This window comes from Neopsephotus bourkii, unplaced genomic scaffold (assembly GCF_033783945.1).
Source record: "Neopsephotus bourkii isolate Nb327-2 ecotype Australia unplaced genomic scaffold, CSIRO-AGI_Nbou_v1 NB_1511, whole genome shotgun sequence".
NCBI classification, from domain to species: Eukaryota; Metazoa; Chordata; class Aves; order Psittaciformes; family Psittacidae; genus Neopsephotus; species Neopsephotus bourkii.
The window spans coordinates 7,353,896-7,374,932 of NW_026901987.1; the positions used below are offsets into that span (position 1 = coordinate 7,353,896).

The following is a 21,037-nucleotide window of genomic DNA, read 5'->3' on the forward strand; positions in this document are numbered from 1 at the left end:
ATGGCAGCTACTGTGATGCAAACAAGTTATACCTCCTGTGCAAAAAGAAAACTATATAAATAAAATAGACAGCCTTGTAGCAGAGAACTATTGGCAGCAGGCCCCAGATAGCAGTGTACTCAGTTAAGTTTAAAGGAAAAACCAAAACTTCTAGGCTCTGTTGATTCAGAGGTATCATTTTTAGTGAAGTTCTCTCTTGTGTAAATTCTAATGAAATATAAAGTAAAATTTTTTTTTTACATTTTTATGTCTTAGAGAAAAAATTCATTGTTCACAGTACATTGCTGTTTAAGATCCTCCAAATTTTATACACTCACCTATGACTTCCAAAACATCTGTTTGGCCAACTAATGTAATGTGCAGATGACTCACACATAAAAGTTTATTTATATACTTTTATTCAATTTAGTTCATCTTCACTTTTTTTTTTTTTCATTTACGCATTGAAATATTTTCTTTTTAGCAAATCACAGCCAAGAGTGAGATTGGTTTTCCTTTTTATTGTTTTTTTTTTTTTAATTTCAGTTAACTATGTAGTATGCAATTAAAATGTTATTTGGATTACACATATTTTGAGGACAGCAATATTCATATAATTTCATCAGACATAGAATCTAGAAAGAGTATTTCACAGTCCACTCAAATTAAAGAATTCACTGCAGGAAAAAAAGTCATTCAAGGAATAATTTATGATCTTCTATTTAGTTTCTTCTCTAAGAATATGACTTCATTAATTATTTACATATATCTAAGCCATTAATAAATGTGATATAATAGTGTTCTTCTTACGCAAGTGATAGGCTGCTGTATTCAAATAGAATTTAAACCAATAGTTTAATCAGCAAAAGTATAACATTTAATTGTCATCTTATATTCAATAACTTTGCATAAATTCAGGTAATTTTTATTACCTATTTTGTGTCTAGGGAATGACTTAGAAATAGTTACATTAAACTTTTTCTTTTAATACTGATTTTTTTTGACTGATCTGACCATGTTCTTTATACAGATATTTTACAAAAGATTACTTTACCTGCCATTTTTATTTAAGTGCATGTTTCCAAATATAGAAAATTTTTAATGGAGGCACAGTGGGAAATATAAATTATTTAAGAACAAAAGATTTTAATTGATGTAGTAATAATACAAACAAAAAATTACTCTTATTTCCTAAATATGTATTATAAAGTGAAAAAAAAAGGATCTCAAAATAGTCCATTTATAATACCAGGCAGAGATTTGCAGCCTAGTTTTGTAATCATCTAAGATTTAGTTTATTTTTTGAGCTTTTCTGTAAAATCTAAAGTAGGTAAAATTGGAGTAAACACCTTGTAAGTGTAAAAATAATATTTCATCATCCTACAGATGTGTAGGATGTTAACTCAAAAGGTTTCTCTAGCTTTGACAAAACCTTGAATTCTACAGCTGCATGTCTGAATTAACTGTTTCTCTTAAGCAGTTTCTACATTTAGAACATGAACTTCACTCAAATTAATATTTTAAACAAATACCTGAATGTTTTCTAGTAAAGCAACTTGTTAATGCATAATTAGAACATAGTGGTGTTGAATTTTTTCTTGCTCTAGGTGCTACCTATAACTGTAGTAAAATGAAGTCCAATTTAATAGAGATCAAAGTATGAATATTAAGCTCTCCATTTCTGTTCCAGCAATTACCTATAAATGAATCTCAAATTTGAAGGTATAGTTGACCTTAGTTGACATTATAGCCACCCCCAAAGTAGGGGTAGTCTATTCTTTAAGCTCCGATTGAATGAGAATGTATATGATGTTATTCCACAGTTGTAGATTCTTTGCAAGGGAGTAAGATTATGATACAAATGAGTATAATATGATAATCAGTTTGGTCCCCAATTTAAGAAGCATATTAAGGCACTTGAATGTGTCCAGAGGAGGGTAACAAAGCTGGCAAAAGGGATGGAAGACATGTTCTAAGAGGAGTGCCTGAAAACCCTGGGTTTAGCTGGTTTGGAGTAGAAGAGGCTGAGGCGTGACCTCATTGGTCTCTACAGCTTCCTGAAGAGGGGAAGGTGCTGCATTCTTCTCCCTGTGATCCAGTGACAGGACATGTAAGAATTGTTCAAAGCTGTGCCAGGGGAGTTTTAGGTGGGACTTTAGGAAGCATTTCTTTCCTAAGAGGGTGATTAAACACTTGAAAAGGCTTCCTAGAGAGGTGGCTGATGCCCCAAGCCTGTTAGTGTTTAAGATGCACTTGAACAATTTGAGCAGTGCCCTTGAACATGTTTTAACTTTTGGTCAGCATTGGATGGGTCAGGCAGTTGGACTAAATGACCACTGTGGGTTCCTTACAACTGAAATGTTTTCTCCTCTTCCTCTTTCTCTCCTCTCCTCTTTCTCTCCTCTCCTCTTTCTCTCCTCTCCTCTCCTCTTTTTCTCCTCTCCTCTCCTCTCCTCTTTTTCTCCTCTCCTCTCCTCTTTTTCTCCTCTCCTCTCCTCTTTTTCTCCTCTCCTCTCCTCTTTTTCTCCTCTCCTCTCCTCTCCTCTCCTCTCCTCTCCTCTCCTCTCCCTCTCCTCTCCTCTCCCTCCCTCTCTCTCTCTCCTCTCCTCTCCTCTCCTCTCCTCTCTCTCTCTCCTCTCCTCTCCTCTCCTCTCCTCTCCTCTCCTCTCCTCTCCTCTCCTCTCCTCTCCTCTCTTCTAGTACTTAGGATGTTGTTGTTTATAAGTTCTATTAATTTTCTCTTTCAAAAAGCAGTCAGTTCTAAAATTGAAATGAATAACAGGTAAAGTAGTCTCCAGAACTGTTAACAATACACTTGGTTAACATAACTGAAACTAAATTCTGCATATCTGAAAATACTGAACAATTCAGAAATTTAAAGTTCGCACTGATTAAAATGTATTCATAGAATCATAGAATCATAGAATCATATTCCTGGATTTCCTCTGTAAAATACCAAACTGAACAATCAAGAGTGGCTTTCAACTTAATAATTACTGAGATTTCTGCAGCTATGTCCTGTTTATATTGCATGGGACACTGAGGATATCTGACCAGTATCTAATCTGTCGTAAAGTACTGCTTCTGGAGAAGGAAGTCCGTCTTATAGTCCAGCACTCTGTCTACTTAGAAAATGTGCATATGTGTTTTTGTATATATTATTATACATTCTGACTTAATTTCAAATAATAAGTGTAATGAATAGTGTACAATTTTTACATTCTGCACATCAATACTAAGTATAAACATTGTCCGCTGCCTAAAGTTTTCAAAATCTAAAGCACCACAAAAATTAATAATTAAACCAAACATTTCTAAACAATCATTTGGTTTTATTTTTAGTAAAGCCTAGTTCTCTTGAAGCTACTTATTACCCCGTGACCATACAAATTACACAATATGAGCATTTTTGCCAGTCTTTGGAGACAAGACATGAAGAGATCTGTCTCCATAGGAATAAGCAGGAAACCACCTACCAACACAGGAGGCCTTTTTTTTTCTGCTTGCCTGCACTTAATCTGTAATCCTTCATAGAATTTGAACTGTAATATTCATCACTTACATATGCATAAAAGTGCTGAGCTTCAGTCCTTCTGTAACTAAACAAATTAAAATATTTGTCTTCATTAGTTGAACATAATGCACAAAAAAAAGAGGTATGAATTATTTATTTTTATGCAGGTCAAACCATGTATTAAAACTAATTTGAGAATTTCAACTGCTTGAGCAGTTAATTTATTGTTGCTGAAATGTAAGAATGTGTAGCTAACATTTTGATGAAAGAGCTGTTTTTATAATTACCTCAGAAGTATGAGCATATTGAAGCACTGAAAAGCATTCTAAAATGCTGAGCTTTATATCAATAAAAAATTGCCAGGTACCTGTTACAAGCAGACTCTTCTTTAGAGAAGCAGTTTGTAGTAGGATTTTACTGAACATATGTAATTGAAGCAAAGACATTATTAAAACTTCAGTGTTGATGTTATAGTGCCTAGGACCATATGCATGCATTGCATTGTCAAAGACTCATCTACGTCTATAAAATATCTTTGTCCTGAATATGTTGACTCTAATTAGGAACAAACTAGTGTATTGCATACCAGCACATAGTGTTTACAAGGGTTTAGGCATTCTTGATCTAGAAAAGCATCAGCATCAGCTTTTTATTTTGTCTGCCTTGCTTTTCCTTGCTAAATATTCCTTTTTCAATATCTATTTGAAGTAGGATCTCATTTCCTATCAACCTAGGCTTGCTGACTAAGCATCAATATTCACCCAATGTTCTGGAGTTTAATTTCAATGCTCTGTATTGAAATGTAACAATTTGAAGCAAACTGACCACAGCCTTTCTGAAGGTTACAGGAGAGACTGACAGAGCTGAAAGTGTTCAGTCTGAGGAAAAGACACCAGGCAGCTCAGGGGGTTTTTGAGCAATGTGCATAAGTACCTGATGAGGGAAAATAATGAAGACAGAGTCAGAAGTTTTTCACTGGCACCAAGAGGCATAGGGCACAAACTAAAATAAAATAACTACAATGTGAATGTGAGAGGAAAAAAACACACACACAAAAACATTACAGTAATGGTGATCAAATACTACAACAGGCTGCCCAGAGACGGTGTGGAATCTTCATCCTTGAAGATATTCTGAACCTAACTAAACAACATGCCCTGACAAACATGCTGTAGCTTGGGTAGGTGGAGTGGTCTAGACTGTATTCAGAGGATATTTCCGAAATTCGGCCTTTCACTGTGCTTAAATGCAACAGTTCTGTGATGAAAGTACTTCAGATTTTGTAACTATGGAATCATAGGATCATAAAATAGTTAGGGTTGGAAAGGACCTTAAGATCATCAAGATTCAACCCCCCTGCCATGGGCAGGGACACCTCGCTCTAAACCATATCACCCAAGGCCTCATCCAACCTGGCCTTGAACACTGCCAGGGATGGAGCTCTCACAGCTTCTTGGGCAACCCATTCCAGTGCCTCACCACCCTAACAGTAAAGAACTTCCTCCTTATACCCAATCTAAACTTCCCCTGTTTAACTCTTTACCCTTTGTCCTATCATTACAGTCCCTAATGAAGAGTCCATCCCCAGCATCCCTATATGCCCCCTTCAGATACTGGAAGGCTGCTATGAGGTCTTCACACAGCCTTCTCCAGGCAGAAACTCCCCAACTTCCTCAGCCGATCTTCATATGGGAGGTGCTCCAGTCCCCTGATCATTCTCATGGCCCTCCTCTGGACGTGTTCCAACAGTTCCATGTCCTTTTTATGTTCAGGACACCAGAACTGCACACAATACTCCAAGTGAGGTCTCACGAGAGCAGAGGGGCAGGATCACCTCCTTCGACCTGCTGGTCACGCTCCTTTTGATGCAGCCCAGGATACGGTTGGCTTTCTGGGCTGCGAGCGCACACTGCCAGCTCATGTTCATTTTCTCACCTACCAGCACCCTCAAGTCCTTCCCTGCAGGGCTGCTCTGAATCTCTTCTCTGCCCAACCTGTAGTTGTGCCTGGGATTGCTCCAACCCAGGTGACTCTTCTCTTTGAACAGTGATTTGAATTAGCATCCAAAAGGGATAAATAGAAGCTATTGGTCATCTTTTGGTTTGAGCCTACCTAGTTTCATTTTCTATACCTAAATTATTCCCTTGTAATAGGAAAGAAATTCAACATTCTGAAAGCTCTTCGTAAGTCTGAATTATTGGTATTTCATTCATTCCCACTGTTGAGGGCGGAATTGTCTAAGTTGGCTAGTATAAATGAAAGGACACCATGGCTTTGAATCTGTCATGATGCTTTATAGAAAAACATCACAGTAAGTGAAACACTGAAATCCAGGGTTTTTAAGCACTCTTTGAATAGTTGAGCTTCATATTCTCACTATATATATGATGCACATATTTAGCTGATGCTTTCTTTTCACAAAGATCAACTAAGAATCAAATGCTTTCCCTCTGTAATTACTTTAACCTTGTAAATCAAACTGGGAAACAGAAATTTGTAAAAAAAAAAAAAAAAAACAACCGGTCAGCTGCTCTTATTTAGATTAGAGATATACGGAATATCACTTAGTATTACAGTATCAGCTGAAATTTATTATCACTTATAAATGAAATGTGAGACTCTGTAGGAATTCTGACAACTCTAAAGGCTTAATTAATTACTTTTTTAGTAATTTAAGTGAAAATTGCCCCTCTTTAAGATGGCATTATAGTTGAATGTACCCAAGGCTACTTCATACCTCACTCACAATGAAACAGCTAATGGCAAAAAAAACCAAAAAATTAATTATTTTCAGAATTTCCCTTATAGCTTGGCGGGGGGGGGGGATATTCTACAAAAGGATGAACTGGGTTTTCATGTCTGGACACTTTTGTTATGACTTTGCACTTTTCTTGTCTTTCAACATACTCTTGTCTGACTGCCCAAAATCTTTATGTATAGCAGAACTTCATGTAGCATTTTGTCAGACTTCCTTAATTCAGCTATTTATTGTTGGACAGTACTAGACAACTATGTTCCACAAAGGAGGCTGTACTTGCAAGCCATATATATGTGAGTGCTACAGGCTTACAAGAAAATTTTTTTTGTTTGTTTGTTTGTTTTTTTAAAAAGGCACTGTATAAGGATGAAATACTTTTAGCTGTGGTAAAAATGGTATCACTGATTTTCTCAGTACAGGTTTCAGCAACAGTATCTTCCTGTTCTGCAGCTGCACATGTCAGCACAGGTAGAAAGTTTATAGTGTCTTATGATCTTTTAAAACTGTCTGTATGTTGCAGTGCACAGAGAATCTAGGAAAAATGTTACTAACTTTAATTTGTTTGAATTCAGTGTTTAATCTGTCTCAACAGCCATGATTTAGAGCTGTTTACGATGATAGTCTGAGGAGGGGATAATAAAACTAAACTATGTAAAAAAAAAAATTAAAAAGGGAATAAAATATTCATGTCTAATGCAACAATGTAATAATGAACTATTTAATGTAGTAAAAAAGGAAAAGCCTTCTTCATTCTGTTCAAGTTATTGTGGTACTACAAAAAGAGAAAAAAATGCAGTATATTAAATATTAAATCTGTTATCATTATATCTTATTATAGACACTCATTATACATGCATTTTTGTAATTTACTCATTATAGAGGATAGATATGTCCTAAGCTAGTTACAAATTAACATATTCAAGGTTGTACCCTTCCCAGATCTAAAATCAGAACTATTTATGAACACATGGATGGCTATTGTAGTCCTAAATCTGCATTGTATTCATCTAATTTTGATATCAGTTATGTTGCATACTTATATCTAGAAAATTATGAGAAATTTATATATGAAATAAATCTCAGCTACGTAATTCCTCTTGGTTACATTTCAGATTTATAAACCTACATGAACATTTAGTGATGGTTGTATAATTAAATGACCAGGAATTGGCATGAACTGGGAATTATTATGACTGGGAAGAATTGAAAACAATTAGAGAACATACCACTTGTGAGATGGTTTTGATTGCATTTGAACAAATACTAATTAAAAATATGTTGCTCAAAGGTGACTATGTAAAGGAATAGTGAACAACATTGTTTTGGATTTTGTTTTGAATGTTTACAGTTTTAATTAGATATGGGGTAGCTTAGACTGCTGCAAATATCTATTGAGGATTTTCCATTGTAGAAACAGTAGCTTAATGAATATTTAATATTTACAATGTCTAACATTACAATATGGTAATCTTAATGTAGCATGAAGTGTCAGGGTTAACAATTGGAATCAGGAAACACTTTTTTTTCCCATCAGAAATGTTAACTCATCCTGATGAATATTTCATCCAATACATCCTTTGGAAAACAACGGTAAAATTCAGAGCTATGTCTTTAATCAGAAAAACAAGAACAGAAAATGTAATGTATATGGAACACACCTAAATTAAAGTTGCAAGTATTTCTTATATTAGACCTGCACTTTATAATTTATTTCCGATACTGCCCACAACATGAGAAGTATTTAAAGATCTTTGAAAGAGGTTTCTTCATGCCCACAAGTCTAAATGTCCATGAACTACAGAAGGACAGATGGTAGAAGAGTAAGAAGCATAGTTTTTATTAATATTTAAATTGATCTCATATTTTAATGCATTAATCACTAATTAATAAGAAATGTATATAAACATTACTCACCTCTTGGGTGCTTAACTTTTCTATATTTAAAAGATTAATGTCCACTCAAAGTTTATGTATACAGCAGTCGCTTTCACCTGGGGAAGTGTGTTTGAACTCTGTGTCTGGGACGCTTTGCTATTAGTTCATATGTACCATAGAGGTGAAAATGCTGTAATGTCTTATCATTTCATAAATATGAAACAACAAATCAGCTGTGAGGCATGGAGCTAAAAGCCAGGAAAAATGTTCACTTGGCATGACAAAGCTACATTTAGAATCAAATTCCCTCTCCTGGTGTAATGGAAGGATCTCAGGTTTGTTTTGTACTCTTAAAAATACCTGACCAATTGCTACTTTTTATGGAAGTGGCTAATTTTGCTGAAGAGAGCATCTTTTGATCAGTGGCTTTTTAATTTTTTTTTTTTTTTAATATTAGTATTATTTATTGATGGGCCTTGTTTATTTACTTGGAGTTAAACGGAGATCCAGGTTTTGGGTCAAAGGAGGATCTGCTCCTGTGTCAAGTTTCCTTTTCTTTTGATTAGCTGCTCTTCTTTTTAATGTGCGTATTGCTTGCTTTGTATGATTGCCAAAGAATTTTAATCCATCAAATCTCCAGCTATAACAATGGTGTTACTCCATGACCTGGAAATAATCATAACTGTGACTGTCAGTCTCTATTGCTGAGCGCTGACTACACTACAGATTCCTGGAAGGAGATTCAGGCAGTTCCTCACAGTCTAGACATCTCTTCCACAGTTATCTGTAAATGAAATCTCTTCTGTCTAATTTCTGTTATGCATATGACTGCAGTATGCGTGACACTTAAGAGAAACTGAAGCCCACATACTGTATCACCAGTTATCCCCTAACAAGGAATGTCTATTTCAGAGGCCTGAGCTAAATTTTGTCTGGTAGAGACAAATGGAAACTTTCATCATAGTAACTGATGTTCAAAGGTAACAGAACAATATAACAAACAAAGCTTTCAAATATGATTTAACTAAGCATGCAATCAATTTGGTGGTAGAACATTTAATCTGTGAATCTTGATGGGGTCATGAGAGTTGAGGCCCACACTGAATTTGGCACTTCTTCCTTTCAACTGCTAAAGCTAGAAATTGAATTGGTTGCTTTGTTGAATGCAAAATATTTGCGTACAGCTTCGAGACCGAGATATTAAAGAAATATATTTCCTGTTACATGTGGCTTTCTCCTCCCAATAAGTACTTCAGTACTAGAAGAAGTTGTTTATGATAGTATATTTATAACCACCTTTCTTTTTCACTTAAGTTAAGCATACAGAGTATGAAATAATGTTGCAAGATAAGTAGAACAGTCTTTGGAGTTTTAATAACAAGATAAAAATGTCACAGGAGCTAAAGTCTCTGTCAGTAGTGCAGGAGTTTTCAGTGAGCACATTTCTGTCTAGGAAACCAAAAGTAACATGCAAATATGTTTCAATGGCACCAAATTTCAAAATACCAGACAATTCATAGTGATTTCTTTTGGTAAAATGCACCTGTAATAATGAAGCAAGAAAGTTACTCATTCATTTTTTTCTTAATGGAGTTAGCAGAATGCTTCTATTCCTTTTTATTTACTTAAGGTTAAATTCAGTTCTACAGGTCCCAATATGCTCGAACTCCTTTTGTATTTGGTGGAATGAGTAAAACAGCCTAAGAGTAACCAGACAGGAGATTTTATTAAATTGTAATCTAGTAGGAAGCAATTTCAAAACCAGCAAGATCAGCAGGATTTCAACATAGTAATCTGTATGCCCTGACGTCTCAATATAAAAAGCTTATGTGTTCATAATTTATGATTAAACATATCATTATGCACATAAATCTTTATATACTGAGACTTCAGGGCAGAAAGTTTACCTATGCATAAATTCTGCAGTATTTCTGAGACTTTGTTACATTAGTTTTGTACAGATGTTTCAAACAATAGAATATTTTGCAAATTTAATTTTTATTTTAAATTTTCATTAGCAGGTAACTGCAAATAGAAAATATTGCACCCCTTATTGAGTTTGTGGATCATAGAAAGGCACTAAGGTCTCTGTAATCTATAGCAGAAGGTCTTAAGATTCTTCTGGCAGAAATTCCCATTCTTGCAAACAGCAGCTAGAGCAGGATCAGCAAATATTTTATAGTGTGTTCTGTAGTCCCTCCAGTCCCAGTTTGTCAAGGGAATCACTCATTATTTGATAGTGAAATGAAAATGGTAGAAACCAGAAAAGCAGAAGTAAAAACCAATCAGATATTTATCCACCAGACTTCTCCCTTTCTCTGCAGTCATTGGAAGATTATATACTCATTTGTCTCTCCCCTCCCAGTCTTATCCTATGCAGACTGGTAAGATTTTTTTCAATTGCTTGACTTCTGTTGAAACTTTTTGTTGCCTTTTTGTTTGCAGGTCATAGTAGCAGGAGACTCTACTTTGAAAGGCACAGAGGCACCCATCAGTCAGCCTGACCTAGTCTCAAGTGAGGTGTGTTGCCTGCCAGGGACTCGGATCAGGGATACTGCAGAGAGGCTGCCTGCTCTACTAAGTCCTACTGACTTATTACTCATTTCTGGTGGTCCATGTGGATGCTAATGATATACACAGCAGTAGCCCGGAGAATATTTAGAAGGACTACAGAGACCTGGGAGAGGTGGTTAGGGGATCTGGAGCTCAGATTGCCTTTTCATCAATTCTCCAGAATAAAGCAGAACACCTTAAAAAGGCTAGGCGGATCTGGCAGGCTAATAAATGGTTAGAACAGTGGTGTGATAGTCAGGGGTTTCGGTATTTAGAACATGGGTCTTGATTTGGGAGTCCAGGTCTACTGGGGGCTGGTGGAGCTGCTGTTTTGGTAGAAGGCTTGCCAGGCTGGTCAAGAAACCTTTAACCTAGATGTGTTGAGGGAAGGGGGTGTCATTCCATTCCATCACTCTCAGTCAGTTGCCAACACCTATAATAAATGCTCGGAGCAATGTAGACAGATTTCAGCCACTCCAGCCAATGAGTTGGCTTCATATGGAGATCGGCTTAGAAGCCTCTATGCAAATGCACATAGTATGGTGAACAAACGAGGAATTAGAGACGTGTGCACCTCTATGGGGATATGGTATTATTGGTATCACTGAAACATGGTGGGATGTTTCCTATGACTGAAGACTTGGAACAGGAGGTTACAGGATCTTTAGGAAAGACAGGCCTGGCAGATGGGGAGGGGGAGTTGCTATTTATGTCAGGGATAGGCTGGAGAGTATGGAAATCTGCCTGGGGATAAGTGATCAGTTAACAGAGACTTTGTGGGTCAGGGTCAAAGGAGAGCAGCTATGGCGACATTATTGTGGGGATTTGTTGCAGACCACCTGATGAAGAGGACTCTGTGGATGAAGCACTCTACAGACAGATAGGAACAGCCTCATGCTCACAGTCCTTTGTTCTCATGGGGGACTTCAACCATTCTGATATTGTTGGGGGGATGGTAGGTCCAGGCCTAAGCAATCCAGGAGGTTCCTAGATTGTGTGGAAGACAACTTCCTTCTGCAAGTAATAGAGGAGCCAACAAGGGGAGGTGCCTTCTTGACCCTGCGCTCACCAGCAGGGAGGGGCTGGTTGAAAATGTGATGCTCCAGGTCAGCCTTGCTTGTAGCAACCATGAGATGGTTGAGTTAGAGATCCTCAGGACAGTGAGAACAACGTGCAGCAAGCTCACTGCCCTGGACTTCAAGAGAGCAGACGTTGGCCTCTTCAGGAACCTGCTTAGTAAGGGTCCATGGGATACAGCCCTAGACGGCAGGGGGAGTCAAGACTGTTGGTTGATATTCAAGGATCACCTGCTACAAGCTCAGGACTGTTGCACCCCAACTAGAAGGAAGTGCAGCAGGAGGGCCAGGAGACCTCCTTGGATGGATAAGGAGCTCCTGAGGAAAATTCCAATGAAAAAGACTCTTATAAACAGTGGAAGCAAGGACAAGCAGCATGGGAAAAGTACAGGGATGTTGTCTGGGAATCTAGGGACCAGGTTAGGAAAGCAAAGGCCCAGTTAGAATTAAAATCATCTAGGGATATTAACAGGAAGGGATTCTACAGGTACATAGCAAATAAAAAACAGACTAGGGAGAACGTAGGTCCCCTCAGGCAGCTCTCAGGAGAACTAGCTACACAGGATTTGGAGAAGGCTGAGGTTCTGAATGACTTCTTTACCTTGGTCTTCACTGGCAAAGGCTCTGACCGCACCACCCAAGTCTTGGAAGGCAGACAAGGGGACTGTGAGAATGAAGACCCTAGGCCCACTGTGGTAGAAGATCTGATTTGAGACTGTCTTAAGAACCTGAATGTGCACAAGTCCATGGGACCTGACGAAATCCAATCTGCGGGTCCTGAAGGAGCTGGCAAATGAAGTTGCTAAGCCGCTGTTCATCATATTTGAAAAATCTTGTCAAGTGAATCTCCTCATGACTGGAAAACAGGAAATATAACCCCCATTTTCAAGAAGGGGAAAATGGATGACCCAGGGAATTACAGACCAGTCAGTCTCACCTCTGTGCCTGGCAAAATCATGGACAGATTCTCCGGGAAGGCATACTAAGGCACATGAAAAACAACAAGGTACTTGGTGACAGCCAACATGGCTTCACTAAGGAGAAATCCTGCCTGACCAATTTGGTGGCCTACTATGATGGGGCTATGGAACTGATGGACAGGTTTAGAGCAGTTCACCTCATCTACCCGGACTTGTGCAAAGCGTTCGACACTGCCCCACACAACATTCTTGTCTCCAAATTGGAGAGAAATCAATTTGATAGGTGGACCACTCTGGGAATAAAGAACTGCCTGGATGGCCGCACACAACGAGTTGTGGTCAACGGCTCAATGTCCAGCTGGAAACCAGTAACAAGTGGTGTCTCTCAGGGATAGGTGTTCGCACCTGTCTTTTTTAACATCTTTGTCGCTGACATGGAAAGTGGTATTGAGTGCACCATCAGCAAGTTTGCTGATAACACAAATCTGTGTGGTGCAGTTGATACACTGGAGGGAAGGAATGCAATCCAGAGGGACCTTAACAAGCTTGTGAGGTGGGCTGATGCCAGCCTTACGAAGTAACCATGACAACTGCAAGGTCCTACGCCTGGGTTGGAGCAATTCCAGGCACAGCTACAGGTTGAGCAGAGAATAGATTCAGAGCAGTCCTAAGGAGAAGGACTTGGGGGTGTTGGTCGATGAGAAAATGAACATGAGCCAGCAGTGTGCGTTCGCAGCCCAGAAAGCCAACTGTACCCTGGGCTGCATCAAAAGGATCATGACCAGCAGGTCAAAGGAGGTGATCATGCCCTAGTACTCTGCTCTCATGAGACTTCACTTGGAGTATTGTGTGCAGTTCTGGTGTTCTCAGCATAGAAAGGACAAGGAATTCTGGAACAAGTCCAGAGGAGGACCACGAGGATGATCAGAGCATTGGAACACCTCTGTATGAAGAAAGGCTGAGAAAGTTGGGGACTTTCTGCCTGGAGAAAACAAGGCTGTAGGGAGTCCTCATAGTAGCCTTCCAGTATCTGAAGGGGAGCCTACAAGGATGCTAGGGAGGGACTCTTCATTAGGGCCTGTAGTGATAGGACAAAGGGTAAAGGGTTAAAAAACAGGGGAAGTTTAGATTGGATATAAGGAGGAAGTTCTTTACTGTGAGGTGGTGAGCCACTGGGATGGGTTGCCCAAGGAAGTTGTGAATGCTCCATCCCTGGCAGTGTACAAGGCCAGGTCGGACAACACATTGGGAAACATGATCTAGTGTGAGGTGTCCCTGCCCATGGCAGGAGAGCTGGAACTAGGTGATCTTAAGGTCCTTTCCATCCCTAACTATTCTATGATTGAGTTTTGAGATGTGAAGTTCACATTTCTTCACAGAGCAGATTTTTTTTTCTCTTTTGTTTTTATTGTTTCTGCTTTATTACTTTACTTTTATTCATACCATATTTACTTTGCAAATGCATGCCTACACATTTTTCTTGGAGTCTTATAGTTTTTGTTTTCATTTTATTTTTTTTCTCTTGAGCAGTATATGCTCTCATATGAAATAATTCTGATTTTTAAAAGTGAAAAAAACAGGGCATGGCTTTCCTGCAGCGCCTTATGAAGGACCTGGCTCATGTTTCACTCATGATGAATGGTTGTCTACTCATGTCATACATGAGGAATGATAGGGAAAATTATCGGTAAATGTAAAAAATCTTTTACATTTACTTGCTGACATTTTTCAAACAGTTTTAACATTCTAAGTGTAATCTGGGTGCATTGTTCATAATCTCTATTTTCTCTCCTTTTTGTATGCTACCATTGTAATCCACAGATCAAACAATGATACTTTTGGCCACTTCAAGTGGATTTGAAATTGCAGACACTTGCAATTAGAGCTTGTTTCAGAAAAAAATCTGGAAGAAAATAAAAGCTTAGTAAATAATATTGTTGCTATGCTTTTTTTGTTCTCTTAATAACTACTTGAATCAGTTTAAACAGCATTAAAAATTACTTTTTTTTTCAAATATCAGATTAATAGGTGAACTCATTATTTGTTGCAAAATATGAATCAATGAATTTAGAACATTGTAAGTCATTCAGAAATAAAATAGACTACAACATTGAATGCTTACTTTTTCATGGGTATAAAATTTTAAATGCTTAACACTAGCAGTATAAAATGGTGGTCGTCCCACACTGATCCTTACTTATAAGATTACTACTTCTAAGACAATATAATAAGGTATAACAAATAGAAATATTGCAGGAGAAACACCAAAAACCCAGTAATCAGTCCACTTCACAGCTATTTGTGCAAAATTTACAAATCGCCAACAGTAAGAGACACAAATACTGTTGAACTAAATAACTATGAACTGCACGCTTCTAATGCCTCATAAGCTTAACTAATTGTAGATAGGGTTTGTCCATGCTTCATGGTTTTGGTCTATGAATTCCTCAGTTAATTCATTTTTCTTAAGTGCTTCAAATGGACTACAGCTGTATGTGTACAAATCTGGTCCCTAGAATATACACATAATACATGAAGAATAGTTGGTACTACCTATATTTAGACCAACAGAAAGTATGGAAATGAAATGCAAATCCATTTAATTAGAAAGCAACCTGTCAGATCAGAAGATGGCTTAAATTATTTCTAAGATTATTTCTTAGAATCTAATGTTATTTAAGTTGTTGTTAAATATTTATAGGCAGTGTAACATTGACAATATCCCCAAGATATTCTAGGATGCACCTACACTTCTCCAGGCTCTTGTGGACTACTCATTTTCTTTCTTCCATCTCACTGAAGAAATGTGTCAGGTATAGAATTCTGCAGTTTCAGCATAATCGGGATCATCTGAAATGGTGTGACTTAAGCCCCTGCATGCATAAGAAAGTAGTCCTGTGTAAGCACAGTTTAATTCCTAATATACAGCATCACTGTTTTTGAAGTATAGATGATAAAAGCACAATTTCTTGCAGCTTAAATTCTTTGAGGCCAGCTTTTTCCACCTATTATTCTGGAATAAAGGAAAAGTCCAGAGTGATTTGTAATTAATGGTTCTTTCTATGTTTTACTTCCATGCTGGTACAGCAACCCTCTGCTGTTGGCTTTATTCTCATGATAAGCTAAGTTATGTAAGATGAAATCAAAGAAATTAAGAATAAATTGAAAAAAATTCCAGAAGAAAATTTATATTTTCCAAGAGTGTGAACAGTATAAAATATCCTATGTATGTATTTCTTCAGCTTCTTCACAGTTTATCACAGTACACGAAGTGGTCAAATAGGCAGCATTTCCCTAAAGGATGCTGAGGATTTTTTTAAAAGTTATTAAGTTAATGAAAATATATGTTACTACTCAGCCAAATGAAACACAAAAATTATAGCTAGTAAGTAGCATTATTATAACAGAAAAAGAGGAGGAGTTCTTTGTAGAATTGCATTCATAGCACATGAAAGAGAGGATGCCATGCCTTTTCATCTGCCTTCTTTTTTTTTCCACTGGTAATACTTAACCACTTTAATGAAGAATCTTTTGTTACTGTTTTCAAGGGAGCAGAAGAAAAATAATGGCTTTGTTTTTTCCTTTAACATTACACAAATTTTAACATAGAAATCACTTCTAACTGATTTGATTTAGTCCCTAACATTCAGAAAAGAAAAACTTTCTCCACTGGCATTTTTCATTCATTGATGTAGATTTTAGAATACTCATTAAAAAGTCCTTATGCATTATATAAAGACAAAGAGAGGAGATGACACGCAAAGGTGTGTCACTTCCCTTTGAACTGCCCCTTGAAATATTGAAATGTTCAAAACCTATGAATTTATTATTTTAGAATAATAAATTATGACAAAGAAATACATTAAAATATGAAAATTTACATCCCTGTAAGCCAAACACACTTAATCTTATCTTTCTGAATGCATTGCTACCTGGTACTGTTAATAATTAAGTGCATGCTTGGAAGGCATCTTAAGTGACTGACAATCTGTCAAATAGAGACTTTTTGTGGTCCTGAGGCATAAATTGTTGTTTCTTCTTTTAATAAATAGTATAAAATGTTTGTTATATATCAGACCTTGGATTAGTTTTAGGGTAGCAATCTATGAAGCAACACCCTATGGATTTATGTATATTAGACTAAGTCTAGTGTGGCATAATTAAAAGCCTGATGGAAATTGAAAGATGAATAACATTTGCCTGGATATAATAGTGGACATGAAGATATTTGAGACCAAGAGACTAAGTGTAGTAGCACTTGTTGCATTCTATTGTCTGGCTTACAGGCATCACCAGCTGGATCAAGGTCTGTGCACATACATTTATATGTGTACACGTGTGGTTTGTGTTTATGTGTGACTAGTGTGGTGAGATATATATGGCCTTTCAATAAATGTTATAATAGAGGATATACTTCTTCCTGTGCATTATATCACATTTTATTTTTATCAGCAATAACTAACTTTCCTTAAAATAGACTCCATCTGACATATGTTCCCTGTGGTCTCTTCAGGTTCCCCATACAGAGACAAGATCACTATAGCAATTCTTCAGCTGCAAGAGGAGGGCAAGCTCCACATGATGAAAGAGAAATGGTGGAGAGGCAATGGCTGCCCAGAAGAGGAAAGTAAAGAGGCCAGTGCTTTGGGAGTTCAAAATATTGGAGGAATCTTCATTGTGCTGGCAGCAGGATTGGTGCTGTCTGTCTTTGTGGCAGTAGGGGAGTTTTTGTATAAATCAAAAAAAAATGCCCAGTTGGAAAAGGTAAATATTGTCTTTTCCTATTTTATTTTATAACAGTGTTTTATTTAAATAATACTTTAAGAATCTGGTAGTGAAATGTAGGTGATACATACTGATTGTTTACCATATAGTACAGTACTTGTATAGCAAAGGATCACAGCAAAGTACCCAAAGTCTTACATTTACAGCTTTTAATTTGTCTTCAATGTGTTTAATTGTAGCCAGATTTCAGGACAAGTGACTATTTCTCCTCTTATTCAAGCCTGAAAAAGGACAGCTTTTTACTCCTGGAAGTTCACTGCAGTTAATTTTATGGATGAAGAAGAAATCTGAAACTGTAATGGGAAACAATCTTCTACAGATAATTCTGATTTTCAAAGACAAACTGTAGCTCAAAATCAAAATCTAAAAATGTCTCTGTAGAAATGTTCTTTACGGAAGTTTATGCTTGCAAAGTTTCCTGGTAGCATCTGTAAAAGATTACATCAGCATGGATTTTTTTGGGTGGGTTTACTACTGATATGATGTCATGTAATTTCAAACTGAATCCGTTTTAAAAATTCTAGTGTTAATTTGTTTTGTACTTGCAATTTATAAAACCACAATACTTTAATAGTATCAACATTAGTAATATCTTGTGAGATTCTTAGTTGGAATTATTATTTTTTCATAATGAATAGATCTTTGTATGTACTCATATTTGAAACTAAATTCAAACTGTATTTCATTGCCAAGACAAATTCTGACTTTTCAAAATTGTGAGAACATGTTAAATTTTACTAGGTCTTTTTCTTTTTTTTTCTTTTCCTTTTGAGGAGCTTGTGACCTATGGCACTTTCTATATTTCTATTTGGAAATTTAATGTAATAAAATCAGTAGTAAATCCGATAGCTATATTTATATTTTTATTTTTCCAGAAGCTACTGGGGAGTTCTTGTAGCTTGAATCATTACTTGGAAAATTTTAAATTTGTTTCTACTTCTTTTGAGACAACATTTTGGTATGCAAGTGTCCTTTCATAAATATATTAAAAGATTTTTTTTCTAATATGCACAAAGGCAGAGTGAGGTTACGAGGTCCTGAGCATAGTTTGAAGATGGGTATATTTTATTAAATTGTTAAAGGAACATTTAGATCCTCTTCTTTATGATACTTTAGGATAATTCCTTTCTGTTAACATACTCTTGGAATGCTATGTTTCCAAAATGAAATTGTGAGTTAAAAGATTTCAGTTACTTAAGTAACCCATGTAATTCTCAATAATTTTTATCCATTCCTAATGTGGACATGTTATGTGGATTTCTTATGGACATAAGTATAGTTTGGTTTAGCTTTTTTTCCTGGATTTTTAACAAGCACTCAGAAAAACAACACTATTTTGATAAAAATCTTGTAACATGAATTCAGCAGTTTACAGAGTGTGAATGCATATCTTATGTGAAAATAACAGTCTGTTGGCCATTGTGTGAGGAAACAAACAGAAACTTCCTAATTAGGCAGTTGTTTCTCTAAGCCCTATGGTTGTTTTTTGGAAGAATCTGACCATTTCACAGTACTTACGCCAGAAAAGGCTCATCATCAAGTATGAGATACTTAAAAAAGTTAGGAGTGAACCTGAAGCAGTCAGGTCTCTCTCCTCTCCTTCCTCCTTGCCGTCAACCTCTCATTCCCTCTTCTCCTTTCCCCACTGCAGCCACACACCCTGACTGCAGGGGACAAGTAAAATTTCAGTAGCACTTTACTTATGAAATCAAATCAACAGGAAAATTATGCTAGCATTCCTACACTTGGCCTACTCTATCATCCCTTCACCCTATCTTCTCCTGGCGCCCACAAACCTCCAATGAACATCTTCTGTCATCCCCAAATATAGTAGATACCCTTTGCCTAGGAGAAGGAGTAGCAGCAGCCAAAGGGGAGATAAGCAGTACCATCTGTCTCCAGTCTCTACATCTCCTCTGCTGGGATGAGTAAACCATGCAAGTAATGTTGTCTTGGCTATCTCATGGCAAGAGAGGAGGCACCTATTTTTGGTAATATGGTTTCATCCCTCTAGAATCAGAATCCCATTCTGGTATTTGTATAATGCTTGTCAACATTTGGAAACAGGGAAGATCAAAGGTCACATTAACAACCAAGGAAACAAAAGAAATTACCTATTTTCAGCTGTTGGATATATGTAGTATCTTGGGATATAAGTGGACATATTAGTATGTGTGCTCGCTTTTTAATATATACAAAATTAGAGTTGCACTTCCAGTGGGGAGGCAATGCAGATTTAGAGTGTATAATCTAGGTATGTAGTTTTAGCATTTTCAATGTCACACTGCTCTCAGAGTGTGCATGTAAACAGAGACATTGGCTGGTGTGAACCTAGTTGGAGGAGTGAAATGTTGAAAGGAATTGAGCTCAGAAAATCAGCTGATAAAATTGTGTTATTTGCTAAATAACTATTGCATCTTATAACCAAAGTGGTTCAGAACATCTATTCTCATATATGCTCAAAAATTCAAAGGAAACCTGTGATACTATCGGAAGTCTTTCTGGGAAACATGAATTCATGCGACCACAACACTTTCCAGACGCAGAGAAACGTCTTTTTAGTGACACTTTTCAAAAACAAAGTTATGTTTGGATATCACATTTAGACTGTCAGTCACTAACACTTACGGCAAGTTTGTTTGAAAAATGAGTGTCCTAATTTACTAGGTATTTTCCAGAAGATCAAGTGAGGCACTGGAATAGGTTGCCCAGGGAGGTCGTGAATGCTCCACCCCTGGCAGCGTTCAAGGCCAGGTTGGACGAGACCTTGGGTAATATGGTTTAGAGCGAGGTGTCCTTGCCCATGGCAGGGGGGTTGGAACTTGATGATCTGAAGGTCCTTTCCAACCCTAACTATTCTATGATGGATATGAAAATAACAGTATATGGATTCAGTTCTGCTGGAATTCAGACCATCAGCAGGTCAGAAATAGGTCTGCTTGTGAAAAAGAGAAGATGTGCAGTTTACTAATTTTGAACTGTTTAGTACTTCAAATAATGTGAAACGAGACACATCAGTGTACCCTGTTTGTTTCACAAAGAGTTATCTGGCTATAGGCTTCTTATAATACAAAATCATGGACTCATAGAATCATAGAATTATACTAGATTAAATCTTAGAGTATACTGAAATAATAACACCAACAAAGTTTTTCCTATCAAATCATAACCTAAACATCAGTTAAATAAGCCTTTATTGCTCTGATTGCCAATAATTCTGAATTTGCTGTCTACATCAAACACACATTTGAGTAATGTGATAATCTGTGGTGTATTTTGAGCTAAATAACCCCTATAAGCCTACCTAGTACATAGTTGCACTGATTTTTTTTTCAGACAAAGTATTGGGAATGACAAAGCATTGCGCTTGTGTATAGCAGAATTTTGACATTCTAGTTGACACAGAAGGAAGGGGTAGGACGAGATGGGGGACCAGACTATCCTGACTGCATTCCTGCAAAGTAGCCACAAGATGGTGCCTTCTAATTTCTCAGAGGGAAATTTAATTGTTACTTTTTAATAGAATTTCACAATGCTCACCTTTTCTCATTTCAGCCTTTAGAAAATATTTTAGTCT

The 21,037-nt window shown here is 37.0% G+C and overlaps 1 protein-coding gene across 7 annotated transcripts in view; it reads left to right on the forward strand.

Moving 5' to 3' along the window:
- GRIK2 (glutamate ionotropic receptor kainate type subunit 2) overlaps positions 1 to 21,037 on the forward strand; it is a 401,313-nt gene that overhangs the window by 366,891 nt on the left and 13,385 nt on the right. For 6 of the 7 annotated variants that reach the window (XM_061369874.1, XM_061369873.1, XM_061369876.1 and 3 more), the window contains one exon: positions 17,189 to 17,439. In XM_061369874.1, coding sequence (XP_061225858.1) covers positions 17,189 to 17,439 — 251 coding nt within the window. Of the gene's footprint in view, positions 1 to 17,188; positions 17,440 to 17,639; positions 18,053 to 21,037 lie in introns of those variants that run through there. The other variant, XM_061369875.1, reaches the window with a different exon arrangement.